This window comes from Zingiber officinale, chromosome 2A, assembly GCF_018446385.1.
Source record: "Zingiber officinale cultivar Zhangliang chromosome 2A, Zo_v1.1, whole genome shotgun sequence".
Lineage (NCBI taxonomy): Eukaryota > Viridiplantae > Streptophyta > Magnoliopsida > Zingiberales > Zingiberaceae > Zingiber > Zingiber officinale.
The window spans coordinates 173,466,536-173,480,977 of NC_055988.1; the positions used below are offsets into that span (position 1 = coordinate 173,466,536).

At 36.9% G+C, this 14,442-nt stretch overlaps 1 protein-coding gene across 1 annotated transcript; it reads right to left on the reverse strand.

Moving 5' to 3' along the window:
* Nucleotides 1-11,163: 11,163 nt before the first annotated feature.
* LOC122044284 (receptor-like protein EIX2) lies at nt 11,164-13,554 on the reverse strand. Its single transcript, XM_042604797.1, has one exon. It carries the CDS (start codon nt 13,552-13,554, stop codon nt 11,164-11,166), a length of 2,391 nt encoding a protein of 796 aa, XP_042460731.1.
* Nucleotides 13,555-14,442: the final 888 nt, after the last annotated feature.

Sequence of the window (14,442 nt, forward strand, 5' to 3'; positions counted from 1 at the left end):
ATAATATATTAAATCTTTTTTTTTCTTATTCTTATTTAATTATATATTTTATATTATATATAATATATTATTTATAGAAATAGTATGTTACACGTTGTGTTTCTTATGTATTTTTTCCCTTATTTAATTTTATTTATGCTTTATAATTTACATTTTATATAATATAGTATATATATATATATATATATATATATATATATATATATATATATTATGAATAATCTCTATAAATTTATAGATACTAAATTTTTATCCACATTTAGTTCATTAATTCCTATCTACTAAGTTTTATCTACATGTTTTAATTTCATACTTGTTTAATCTTTATTTACACTATATAATTTATATAATATATTATATATTATACATAATATTTATTTGTTACAGGTTCTTACATTTTTTTAATACTATATAATTTCCATATTATATATTATATATTATATATAATATTTCTTATTTACATGTTCATACATTTATTTTTATACTATATAATTTATATTATATATATATAATGTTATTTATATTTCATTTCCATATATATATATTATGCTATTTTTATACTTTCTCGTCTCCTCCCCCTCCCTCCGGTGCTGACGCCGCCAAGGGCATGGTCACATCCAGCAGTTATCGCCGCTGCCTCCGGCGATCACCATCGCAGCCGCCTCCGGCAGCCACCGCCACCGCCACCGCCGCCTCCCGCGGCTACTACAGTGGCCTCTGGCGGTCACCACCTCGCCACCTTTGGTGGCCATCTCTGCCGTCATCTCCAGGGACTACCACAATCATCTCCAGCGGTCGTCCTCGCCGCCTCCAGCGGCCTTCACCGCCGACGCCGCCTCCAACATCCACCAGCACTTCACGCCGCTGCCACCTCCACCACCGGCCGACCCACGGCTTCCATGATTTATATTATGTTTTATGTGTTGTGTTCCGGCCATCGAGCCGCTGAGTTATTCGTATTATCCGGTCTGCGTGTCGTATGCCGGCCTGCGAGCCGTTGTGATATTCCAGCCTAGGTGTCGTTACCATGTCTCGCCCTACGGTCCGCCTTCTGGATCCATGTTGCATCGGATTCCTTGTCGTCTCTCTCAGATCCAGCTCCTCAGCTGACTCATGACTATCTACCTATCAGGACCATGACGACTCGATCCGCATCGCGATCAGCTCACCGACCCATCCGAGGGCGCCCCTCGGGGCTAGGGTACGTCGCCGTACTCATTTTGTACTTATTTTATTGTCTTGTTACTAGTCGGCTGCTTATGTATTCGTGGGGCTCGCCTCGAGCGTCGAGGTACCAGAGACTGGGGCAACCCGATCGCTGGCTGCGGATAGCGTTGATCGGAGGACTTCTGATGACTTGGTCAATACAGAGGACAGCTCACCATCCGAGTCATAGAGATGCGGTCAACATTCCAGACACGTCACACCGGAAGGTTCGTATTCTCAGCTTCCCGACAGGAACAGAGTGTAAATACTCATTAAGGCTCATTAATTGAATTAATGCTCATTAAGTGTTTTCATTGAATGAAAATACTTAAGCATTTTTCTCTTCATTTTTGGGTAGATCTTCATTCTCTCCTCCCTCTCTTCTCCTCTTGGCCGAAACTCCTTCTCTAGGTTGCTAACACAACCTTAGGTGGTTTCCTTCTCCAACTTGTGAGTTGGTGAGACAAACGAAGGCAAGACTTCGTGTGGATACCATAGAGGCGCAAACGTGTGATCGTGCTGTGATCCAAGCTGTCTGGAGTCCGTGTGCATGCACTAAAGGTATAACTTTTCATGCTCTTGTAGAAAACTTAGTATATTTTTCTTTCCCTTCGCATGGATCTGCTGGAAGAACTAGATGGTTTCCGCTGTGCATAAGCATGTTTAGCGCTCTAGTTCCTTACACTAAGTGTGTTTAAGCTCAGTCGGGTTTTGTTCGACCGCTCACATATAGACACATTGGTGCTCACTCGGCCTTTACTCGACCAGTAATATACTAAAAGCTATATAAGGCTAAATACTTTTAAGCTCGGTCGGGCTTTGTCCGGCCGAGCGCATATAGCCATATTGGTGCTCGCTTGGCCTGCACTCGACCGGTAATATACTAAAAGCTATATAAGACTAAGTGCCTTTAAGCTTGGTCAGACTTTGTTCGGTCGAGCATATATAGACACATTGGTGCTCGCTCGGCCTTCACTCGGCCGGTAATATACTAAAGTAAAAGCTATATAAGATTAAATGCCTTTAAGCTTGATCGGACTTTAGTTCGGCTGAGTGCATATAAGCACATTGGTGCTCTTGCGACCTTCATTCGGCCGGTAATATACTAAAAACTTTGATTGAGTACCTTTAAGCTCAGTCGGGTTTTGCCTATCCGAGCGCATGTAGAAAACCTTTTATTTGGTCGGTTATTACCTTATTATTCATATATTCACCTAACTATAGACCTCTCCTTTCTCTCTCGACCGTGACCCCCACGCCATCCGATAGGCCGACTTATCATAATCCATATCATAGGCAATGCCATGAAAAAGCTTGTGTACTTTGATGGCAAACACAGTTATATTTTAACCATGATTCCTTTTGCATGTCATTATTTTTTATTTTTCAAATGTTGACTAGTAATTTCTTGATAATGCAATTGCTGTTGAACAAACCACAACAAGCTAGTTAGGAGTATTTAGCATTTCATCATACAGGCCATACTTCAATATTGATTCTGATGCTATGGTGGACAGAATCATCAGTTCAGTCTACCTTAGGAATGATTTCTACAAGAACATCGATTATAATCCCGATCTATAAGTTTTTTCAAGTGCTACCATCTCATATATGATCTGTTCCGCTCATTATTTTTAGAGCTTTGTTATAGTTTCTTTTTAGCAGTTGATTCGATTTCTCTAGAATTTCTTAATAAGATTATTTTATGCCTTCAATCTCTACAGAATTGTTTTTAGTTTGCTCTAAAAGTATCTATTCTTAATAGACTCGGTCACTCAGGATAGGCATAGCTGAAACTCAACGAGACCCAATTCTCCATGAACAGAAACCATAAATGATACCTTGGTGAGGCATATAATCTGAATACCACCACAGAATGACTAGGGGGTCTTACACAATCGCTGAAAGGGTTCTTTTCAAGATAACAAAATGCAAGAAAATCAAGCTAGAGCACAATAAAAATTTTCTACATCATCTGCATTCCAAAATTTCCCAACTAGCTTAAAATAAGTTGCAAATACCAACTCAAAAGTCAACAAACTCATGTTAGATAAGTAGTGATTTATGAACTTACGGCTTAATCTTTAATTACATAAGGAAGTAATGATCTACGAGTTTGTTACAATCTGTCTGAGTTGGAATCTGCTTTACTTGCTTTTATTTTTATGTTTTTTTCTTCAAGTATGTTAGCTCATTTTAAATCCGTAGATGTTTACACAAATATAGTCCCTATTTGGAGATCAGCTACATTGATTGTTATACTTGCCATTCTTGGAAATGTTGGCACTTACCTGATGCACAAAGGAACTGATCCAAGTACCACATGGATGTTTGATGTGTCCTACATAGATTGGGCGGCATGTATAATATTTGGTTATGCAATAACTGAACCATTGAAAATTTAAATTTACATTACATACTGATATCTTCTGTTTCTCCAGATTTTTTGAGATTGCCATGTTGAGACCCAGAGAATTGTTCCTTAAGCTTTTTTGTTTCCTGCCTGAATAAGTTTTTGTCTGCTTGCTTTTTGCCAGGAGATGTCTAACCATTTTAGAACCCTAATACTAGACGACATGGTTCTCTCTTTTGTCGCTTTGCTGATTGCTGTTGATATGTCCATAGTGTATATTGGAACTATCCACAGCGAGTTCATCGAAGAGATCAGCATGGAGGAGGAATTGGGAGGCGATCGAGGAAGCAGAACGGGCAAGAAAGCTACATTCTTCCTAATCCTCTTGACTTTCATGAAATCCCAAACGCACACGGAATGTTTTTCTCTTCCTTGAATTCTTTATTCCTCTGGAAGTAAGTAAACAGGACAACACAAATCAAACATCATAATCTACAACTCACAGGCTCTTATCCTCCATCCACGACCCCACAAATTACAATCACATCAACCTTAATCGTCACTTAAACCCACCATTAATACTTAATTAACAGCGAGCACCGTCCCGACACGGCTCCTGGCTCGGGGATTTCCGTGTTTTATTTCAACCCAAAAAAGGGAAAAAAAAAGTAATTAATTTACACAATTCCATGCCTTCGCGGTCTCTTAACCGGGCCGGCGGGGAGTGGACCGGCGGCCGAGCGGCTGGGCCGGAGCCGAGCCGGGAGCAGCGGCAGGCGGCGGCGAGGGGAAGAGCTGGAACCTGCCCGAGTCGCCGGCGGGCAGCCGCATGTAGGAGGTCGACGGAGACTCGTCGCCGAACCAAGCGGCCATCGCCGGAGCCTGCGCCCTTCCGGCGCCGGCGTAGCTGGCGATGGCCCTGCAGACGAAGGGGATCAGGCCCTCCATTAATTGGCTGATTACGCTTCGTCGAGCTGAAGCAAGCGGCTTAAATAGGCAGCCACAAGGATTATTATTATTATTATTATTATTTTCCACAAATTAATTAATTAATATATTATTGTCCAAGACAAATTAATAACATTATTATAGATCTTCGAGAAGAAAAAAAAAATTATCTGGCCCAATAATTTTATAATTTTTAATTTTACATCCAGAATTTGAATACAAGTTTAACAAACCACTGAAATCTCACTCGTCAAAAACGGCGACTTTTAACTAAATACAATATATTTTTCCAGAATTTGGTGAGTTTTTTTAATCCTCGTTATCTCAGAGTCGGTTGAGTCCAAGTCTCAATTTATTATTAATAATAATAATAATAATTATAACAACCTTGATTTTATTTTGGTGTTTAGTTTGGTGAGCTGTCTATTTATCCGGGCACTAATTAAGTTCTGATAAAAATAATAATTACAGTTGAAGTTTTAATAATGAAAGTGGATTTTGGGTTTCCATCTGTTTGACATCATCTCTTTGCTTGTTCCATTAAATGATTACATTTTTGCTACCAATCTAATATTTTAAATTAATTTATGCATTAGAATTTAATTTTTTAATCTGAAATATTTTATCGAAGTGCCATCTTCAATTGAACAAGATCAATAAAATCGGTAATTGTTTTTCGATTTTAAGATAAAGATGGGAGCAAGTAGAAGAGCCACCAAAGTCAAAAAGCGGAGCAAGTGAGCACAACCAAATTATTAATAAAATTAAACTAAAATACATATATAAATAAATATATTTGTCTATATTAAAATATTTTATTTAATTTTGATAAAATTGAGAAAATTATAGGGGTTGAGTCATATCTATCCCTATATATCAATAAAATAAATGAAATAGAAGAAATGAGAGAAAGTGGAGAAGAAAGTGAAATAGTGATTGTTTTCTAAAGGATATTGACAAAATAGGAATACACCAAATGAATCATCGAAAACATCTTTATTTTCTTTTCTATCTTCATAAGAAATGCAAGTGATAAAGAATATATTCTCAAATAAAATCTTCTTTAGTTATTAGAAATCATAATGATGATCAAGATAAGATGAAAGGTTAAAAACTAATTATTTTATTTTGTATGATGTAATTAGTAGAATTTTCATAGTCAACAAAGGGGGAAAAAAGGTAATTAGAGGACTTGACAAAGAAAATGATTTGAAATGTGATGGCTAAATTGCTCGATAATTATCCAAAGATTCCTTTTACATTAGTTTATGGCTAATAAATGGAGTAGTTTTCTTTAAAATGATTAATGTTTTTAAGAAATATCAGAATAACTTCTAAAAAAATATTTTGCATGAAATAAATACACCAAATCTTAAATGAAATGAATTGTAAAATATATTTTTGCTATAAACTCCTAAGTAATTGTTCAATTTATATTTTTGCTTAATAGATTTAAAATTTTAATCCTATTGATTGTTTTTTTTAAAAAATGGAGAATTTATTAAATCTGATTGTAAAAACATCAACATCGAGTTATCTTATTCCACCACTTGTTGTAGCTGGTAACTTGTCAAATCTAAGAAAAATAATTGATGGAAAAAATGCATCAATTTCTTAATCCTAATCCACAAATATTATATTGCTAATGTAAAAATATATATATTTATATATTCTTGATTAAAACTAGCAATACTTTCACTTTCATCCAAAGTGTACACGTCTCAGATTAAGATATATTTGACTTGTGTTATTCAGTTGGGACATTAACTATCTATTTATAAGAGTTTGGAGCACAGCGGAACTTCAGGTTAATAGACCTGAATGAAGCATCTATATGGCTGGCGTTGATGATCAAATGCATTAAAAGCTCCTTTCTATCATAGAATTCTAATAGGGTGATATATCTTGATATTCCTCTAGCAACTAAAGGATTCAGAATGCCTGACTACAATCCCCTATTAGATTCTCTGACCAAGACGATCAATTCTTAGTCGCGAAAATATTATCCTATGTAAGAAAGGCCCAGCTCATCACATCAGTCCTGTAGGGCATTGAAGAATTTCTAGTTATCCATCTTATCGTTATTGTATGGTATTATTGACTGAATCTATAACATATGCAAGCCAAAGATAAAGATGTGCAAGCCAAAGAATAAGGGAGGGTTGAGGGCATCCGCAATGGAAACTCCAAAAGCTCCTTTCGGAGTTCCCACTACTGATGTGGCGACACTGAGGGAGCTCCCTCCCATAGTGGGAGCCGGGAGGGAGCTCTTCCCAGCCTTTTTTTTTAAAAATATTTTTTATTAAAATAAAAATTTTAATTTACATGTGGTAATAAAGGTGTTTTTAATTAGAAGAGATATATGGTATGAGATTTAAAAATATGAGACTCATGAAAGAATTGTTGAAAGGTTTTTTTTTTTTTTTTTTTTTTTTTTTTGATAGTGAAGAAATGTGTAAAAATTTTTACTTATGACATGACATGGATTAGATAACGAAGAAATTTTCATTGAGCTCCAATCATTATGGATACTCTGAGATTTAGAGACCTAAGGTTTGAAACTAGTCTTATTGGCTAAAATACCGTGGTAGTCACAAGAAAAGTAAGATGCACTTTAGATTAAGTGGAGACCTCATATATACATGAGCCAAACATATATTTGGGCTTGGTGGGCATGGTCTGTTTGGGAGGAGGTGAGGGAAGGGGAAATAAAGGGAATGGAAACTTTGAACCTTGTTTGGGAAGGAGTGAGGAAAGGGAAGGGAAGGTAAGGAAGGATAAGCTTTAACCTTCATTACCCATGGAAAGAGAGATTTTCTTACATCCTGAATTGGGGTGTAAGGAAGGGGAAAGGAAAACAAAAAAAAATTATTCCAATTTTATCCCTGTTCTTAATAGTTTAAGAAATGTGTCAATTTCTAATTTTTCTATATCGCCGGAGTCCAATTTCCTCGTCTTCTTCACAGCTCGCTTGCTGCTAGATCATTAGAGGGGATCTGACACGTCTTCTAACTGAATTGAAATGAGAAACCATTTTTATCGTCGAAATTTTAAAAAATATTTACTATTTTTTAATTTTTCCATCAAAATTTAATAAATTTTTAAAGAATAAGAATTCATTTAATCAGTGTTATCTTTCAAAATTTTTTATTTAAGGTTTTTAAAATCATTATTTTCATTATTTCTCATTTAATTATTTGATTATCGATAATTCATTATTTTATTATGAATAGTATAAAAAAATTAATTTTTTATTAAAAAATAACTAATTTAAATGATAATATAAAAAATTTAATTTTATTATTAAAAATATCTAATTTATATTTATAAAAAAATATTAATATTATAAAAAATGTCTAATTTAAAAAGTGAGGATATTTTTGTAACTTTATCTATTTAACCTTCATTCTCCTTCCTCCCAAACAAAATAATACATGTTACGCTAATGGACCTTTCCTTCCTCCCAAATAAGGAGAAGTTAAATACTTTACTTCTCCTTACTTTCTCTTCTTTCTCCTCCCTTCTCCTTCTATTAATAAACCTTCCCTTACTCCATCCAAACAGAAGGACCCCCTACTATCAATAGACTCTTGCAAATACGGAATCTGATATTTGCAGATCCTCAGAGGATGCTAGGCAGAAAATGGCAGGTTGGTTACCTAGGGTGATGGTGGGGCAGTGCCAGGAAATTGCATGAGCAAGGAAATTATGAAAAATTAACTAACAGCCAAGTTATGTAGTGACTCTTTGGATGTTAGTACAGAGACAACTTCTCACTAAAGATCGACCAGAGATCATCTTAGGATAGATTGTACACCTTCTATGGACAAGTTAAACAAACACAAGAACATCTATTTTTCATATGCCCACCTATCTTGAGGAGTTTTCACAACGACCTCATACCATATGGAGTAAATTAGTGAACTATAGATGGTCTCTACAAGTAGGGTATAGTTACACGATTTTAGCGGGATTTAACCCTTGCATGATTCGATAATTCTATCCCATAATTTCCGTCATAGCTATGCTTGGTGCGGTCTTTGAACATCTACTATAACAATTGTGGTAAAAAAGTGAATATGTTTACCCCTAACGTCCCCGTCAACCCGTCCCAAAGTCAACACGGATGAGGTAAATCACGGGCGACTACTAGTCTTTGGAATAGTGACTAGCACATAAGGGAGGTATTTACCTCGGTTTTGTCGAGATTCGAATCCCAAATCTCATTGTGGCAACACCTCATGCGCTAGCTACTAGACCTATCCGAGGGGACTATAACAAACTAAGATAGGTCGTTGAGATAAGTAGAGATGTAAATGAGTCGAACCGAGCTGAATAGTATTAGGCTCGAGTTTGACTTGTTTAAGTTATATTCGAGCTCAAGGTCGAATCAAATTTTTATCACAAGGCTCGAGCTTGACTCATTTTGGAATTACTAAGTTCGTGAATAGTTCGAGCTTGGCTCATTATTAACTCGTCATAGTTAACGAGCTTAACTTGTTAAGCGAGCTCGGGCTCGTTTTAGAACTTGTTTTGCAGATTTGTTAAGCGAGTTCGAAAACTCATTTGAATAAATATTCAACAAATCTAACAATTAAAATAATATAAACTCAACACATCATTGAACATCTCAAGCTAGTATATTAAACTTCCAAACTCAACATATCATTGAACATGTTCGCGAGTCCTTTAATCCAGCAGAGCTCGAGCTCGAGTTCACGAGCTTATAAACGAATATGTTCTCGAGTTCTTTAAATGAGCCGAGCTCGAGTCCTTTAAACGAGTCGAGCCCAAGCCCTTTAAACGAGCTAAACTTAAACCCAAACTCACGAGCCTATAAACGAACATATTCGCGAGTTCATGAGCCAAATGTCTTTAAGCTCGAGCTCGGCTCGATAAAACTGTAAAGCTCGAAATCGAACTTGAACTCGACTCAATAAGATAAATGAACGAACTCGAATTAACTTTTTATCGAATCGAGCTCCGAATAACTCGCGAACGATTAGCTAGGTCCGTTTTCACACATAATATATTTAAAGAAAATAAGAGGGCTTTTTTGATTTTTTGCCATTGGGATTGTTTATTATTATTATTATTTTTTTGCTAGTCGTTGATTATTTTTAGATTATTTGGACGGTCAGGATGATTTCTTTTACACATGGAACTAGGGCTGCGTCCGCGATTTCGGCTATGAACTCTTCTCGGAGACGGGATCGGCGTCGGCGGAGACCGGCGAAGCCACCGATCAGGAAGTCAGAGCAGCAGTTCTCCGCCGACGCCAGTCGCAGTTTCCGTTCTCCTCGTCGCCTCCACATTATCGTGATCGCCAGGTAATCCCTTTCTTTTCCTCCTTCTTTTTCTTTTTTTTTCTCCGATGGATTAGGGTTCTTCTTCAGCAACTGCATTCGAAAGCTTGATTTTTGCCTTTTACCCGACCCTTCAATATGCTCGTTTAACATGTATCTACGGCCACCGAGTGTAAACACGCTTCCTTCTGGTACTTTATATGTCGAATTCATCGGGCTGGAGTAACTGATACAAAGAAACAACTGAGCGAAATCGATTATGGGGAAATTCGCTTATGCAGTTCCTATTATCATGATCACATACCTTTGGTATATATATATATATATATATATATATATATATATATAAACTCTTCCGCAAACACTCATTCTATGTAATGTGCCAATGGTTGACTTCTTGTGCCCTTTCTTTCCTCTGATAGAAAGTTGACAAAGAAGCAGCCCTCTTTTTAAACGAGAAGAGTGTAAGAACGGTGTTACACTCCAAAATGTATCAACTTCAAAGCAAGCTAAACCAAAACCTAACTGTGATCAATGATCTCTAAAACAGAACTTGCAAGACTAGCAAAGCAAGCTGAATACCATGACAAACTGTCACTGCATTTAGCAAGAAGAATTGAATTGATCTAATAGAAACCAGAAAGATCACAAAACAGGAAGGTTTAATGTTGAGTATCTGTCATTCTACTCGGCATGTCTTCTTAGAGTTGCCGAAATCCAGATTCAAAGAAAATGATCACCTCAATATCCTCCAATCTTGAAGAGTTGTCTCTAGATTCCTGTTTGAACCATACACTGTAAAGCCATCCTTGAATCAAAGTGTTTTCACCTTAGTCTCTATTCTATTTGCATCTGTTTCACAAATAGCTGAATCTGAAACTGTGAAGCAAGAATTTGTCCACCTTATCTTGTGGTTTCTCATTATGTCGAATATATTTTGGTTCCTGGTGAAAATTAACAAGGCCCGCTGTACTTTTTTAAAAATACACAAATATTTATTAATATTACCTCTCAAAAATTCATTTTACTATCAAAATATGATCACCTAAGGTAAAAATATCTATTTTACTCAACTAAATTACTAATTAAATCATTTACTTAACCAAATATGGAACATTTCAACATTAATCAAACCTCAAAAACATTCCAAAGAATTAATAAACTCGATAATAGATTTTTACCTACATTAATCATGTTCTACAATAGATCAAAATCTTTGCTCAGGACCTCTGAGTAAAAGCCACACACAAAGCTAGGTCCGAAATCATGAGCAAAAGCTTTTATTACATAGATTCTATGAATAATTCACACCTATTTAAAGCTATGTTTCGATTGCAAATATTCATGTGCTCATGTAAAGCAAGTGCAAATCTTGTCAATGAGTAGGATGTATTTGATTCTTATGCTCTTCTTTATCATAACTGCAGCCATGAATCCCCAAAAGCCAAACACAAATCCAGGGGCAAATCCAATGAAGTACCATTTTCTTCCATGCTCATCGTCTTCATGCATGTCCTCTTCTTTTGTGATTCCATTGTCAATGGTCGGGTTGTCGCCTGGGCACTTACTTGATAGTGGCTTCCCACAAAGCTTGGGATTGCCGATGTAGGACAAGTTAGTAAAGGTTTGAAGCTGAGAGCCTGCTGGTATTTCTCCAACAAGATTGTTATAAGATAAGTTTAAGATGGTGAGAAAATTTAAAGAAGAGATACTGGGAGGAATTCCTCCTGACAACTGATTGTTTGAAAGATCAAGTGATTCTAGTTGACTCATTAGCTTGATGTTATCTGGTATATTTCCTGAGAAATTATTTGAGGATAGGTTGAGGAAGTGAAGGTCACTAAGATTTGTCAACTCTCTAGGAATCATGCCAGAGAGATTGTTATTAGAGAGGTCAATGCTACTAACACGAGTGCTCAAAGTGAAATCAAGTGTTAAATCCTTTGCAATTAAGATGATGTTCCCCATTAGAAAGTCAGCAAAGATGATGTTGGGGGTAAAATTAGCAAAGTAAGGAGGTAAGGAGCCAGAGAGAAGATTGTGAGCGAGATCTAGCACTTGGAGAGAAGGGATCGATAATAGGCGCAATGGGATTGCACCGGCGAACTTATTTGATCTTAGAGAAAGGGCCCGTAAGGACAACAATCTCCTTTCGATCCAACTGGGTATGGCACCAGACAAGTCATTCCTACTGAAATCGATAACCTTGAGTTCCCTACAATGTTGCAAGGTTGAGGGAATTGTACCAGATAGACTATTGTTGCTCAATTGCAGTGATTGGAGAGTGGCTGCAAACTTGAATGTTTTGGGGATGCCACCGGATAATTTGTTGTTGGAAACGTCAATGAAGCTCAATGTTGATGAATTGCCCCAACAATCAGGGAGTGCTCCAGATAAACCATTGTGTCCAAAATCCAGAATTTGCACATTTGCTGCACAAATGGAGGATGGGATGCTGCCATTCAGTCTGTTGTTGGACACAATGAAACATGGAGTTACTAAGCTTTCTGGAATTGGACCTGAGAAAAAATTGTGAGACAGATCCAACAACGCTGCCTTGATTTGTATGTTTGGAAGCATGCCTTCAAAGTTGTTGTAACTTAGATATATATTTCCAGGGCTGAAGTATCTTAAAGAGTGCCAAAACCAATCCAGTAAAGCTCCTGATATTATATTATTCGACATGTCTAAGGTTATAAATTTAGTTTGGTTTCGTAGCCACGAAGGAAATCTGGGTCCCAAGTTGCAAGAGGACATGTATATTTCAGTTGCTTGAAATGGAGGAAGCCAACCTTCACTTACCTCGACTGACAAATTGTTCTGAGATAGATCCAATGTATCTAAACTTGTGAGATTGGCGAAGTGAGCATCTGTGAGGACTCCAACCAAGCCGTTTGAAGACAAGCTTAACTGTAGTAATGTAGATAACTTTGCCAATGATGTTGGAACTGAGCCCTTCAATTGATTGAAACTAAGCTCGAGAACAGTTGATCTGCTTTTGCTTCTGCATCTAGATAGTTGTTCAAAGAAGTAATCAAGTTCCCCTGTTATACTGTTATTAGAGAGATTGATTTCACTCAGGTTGCAGAGACTGCCCAAGGCATCAGGTATGGCTCCAACAATTTTGTTACCAGGCATGTCCAGAACTTGTAAGTTTTTAAGGTTTCCAATACTTTCTGGTATCTCTTCGCTGATACTGTTATAGCTTAGATCCAAGGAAAGAAGATTGGAGAGATTGCCTAGCTGGTAGGGAATTTTTCCACTGAATGCAGCATAAGAGAGATCCAAGTAACGAAGATGGGAGAGATTGCCTAGCTGGTAGGGAATTCCACCACTGAATGAAGTATAAGAGAGATGCAAGCGCTCTAACATTGTCAAAGATCCAATCAACACAGGAAGTGGAGCTCCATGGAAGTTGTTGTAGCTCAAGTCCAACTCAATTAAATGCTTCAGATCAAATAACGAAGGGTGTACCTCGGCTGGAGCTCCTCCATAATCAGCAGAGAGGTCAAGTATTGTCACGTGACCTGTGATGTTGTTGCAGCCGACGCCTTCCCAGCTGCAGCAGTCATAGCCCCTCCATGGTCTTAACTTCTTATTGACATCCGGGATGCCAGCTCTCACACTGAGGAGGGCCTTCCTCTCCTCCTCGATGCAGAGTTGCATGAATTTAGAGGGAAACAGAAGAATGATCAAGAAGAAGTAGACCAAAGGATTGGACACAATAACAGGGGAAGCCATGATCTTAGGAGAGACTTGCGTGGGCTACAAAAGGAGGATGATCTGCTACGGAAGAGGAGAGACTTGAGCTGAGCATTAATAAGTATCTATTTCATTGGCTTATGACTATTCATTTAAGAGGATGATAATCTAGCACGGAAGAGAGACAAGAAGCGGTCTCCTCTGACCAGGTGCGGGATTCAAATATTAATTTCAAGCGCAAAAACTAGATAGGTTGAAAATTACGGTTGGCGTCGAGCCTGCAACAATGTATTTATATTAGAATAACTGTATATCCTAAATTAATCGGATTACAATATTTGAAAAAAAAACTTTTTATCTGGGATAGATATCTATTTTATTGTCATATTTTTTTTATTTATTCTCAAAATATCTATCAAAACTGGTAATATTCACACAAAATTTATCTGAAACTCGGGGGAATTAGTTTGACTGTTTTCTTTAATTATTTGATGTAATTGTAACTTTAATATAGATCAATGTATCCAACTGACCGGATTAATCTTCATGACTGATCTGGCCCCTGAAAAGTTCTCAGGTTATCAGAATAAATTTGAAAATGCGAGTGATTTAGGGCCATAATTAGAAATCGAACTATGACAGCTTGATAAAGTATTGGGTGCCTTTCCTGCCACAACATGTCCGAGGGGCTAGACTTATATATTCTAAGTTGTACGGTTGGAACTTTACTTTCTATCTAGTAAGTGTCATGGGTACCATCAATAAATTGACTTATGAATTAATAAAGTTAAGAATTTGACTCTTCTTTACACGGCCTATTTTAAGTAGTTTTTTTTCATATGATTTTTTTTTACAAAAGAAATAAATGGATTATTTATCTTGCTTCGTATGCTCCTTATGATCATTGTTTATAGAATATGCAATTTG

Excerpts from the sequence above, each read along its gene's own strand:
- LOC122044284 (XM_042604797.1), bottom strand. The coding sequence starts at position 13,554 with ATGGCTTCCCCTGTTATTGTGTCCAATCCTTTGGTCTACTTCTTCTTG.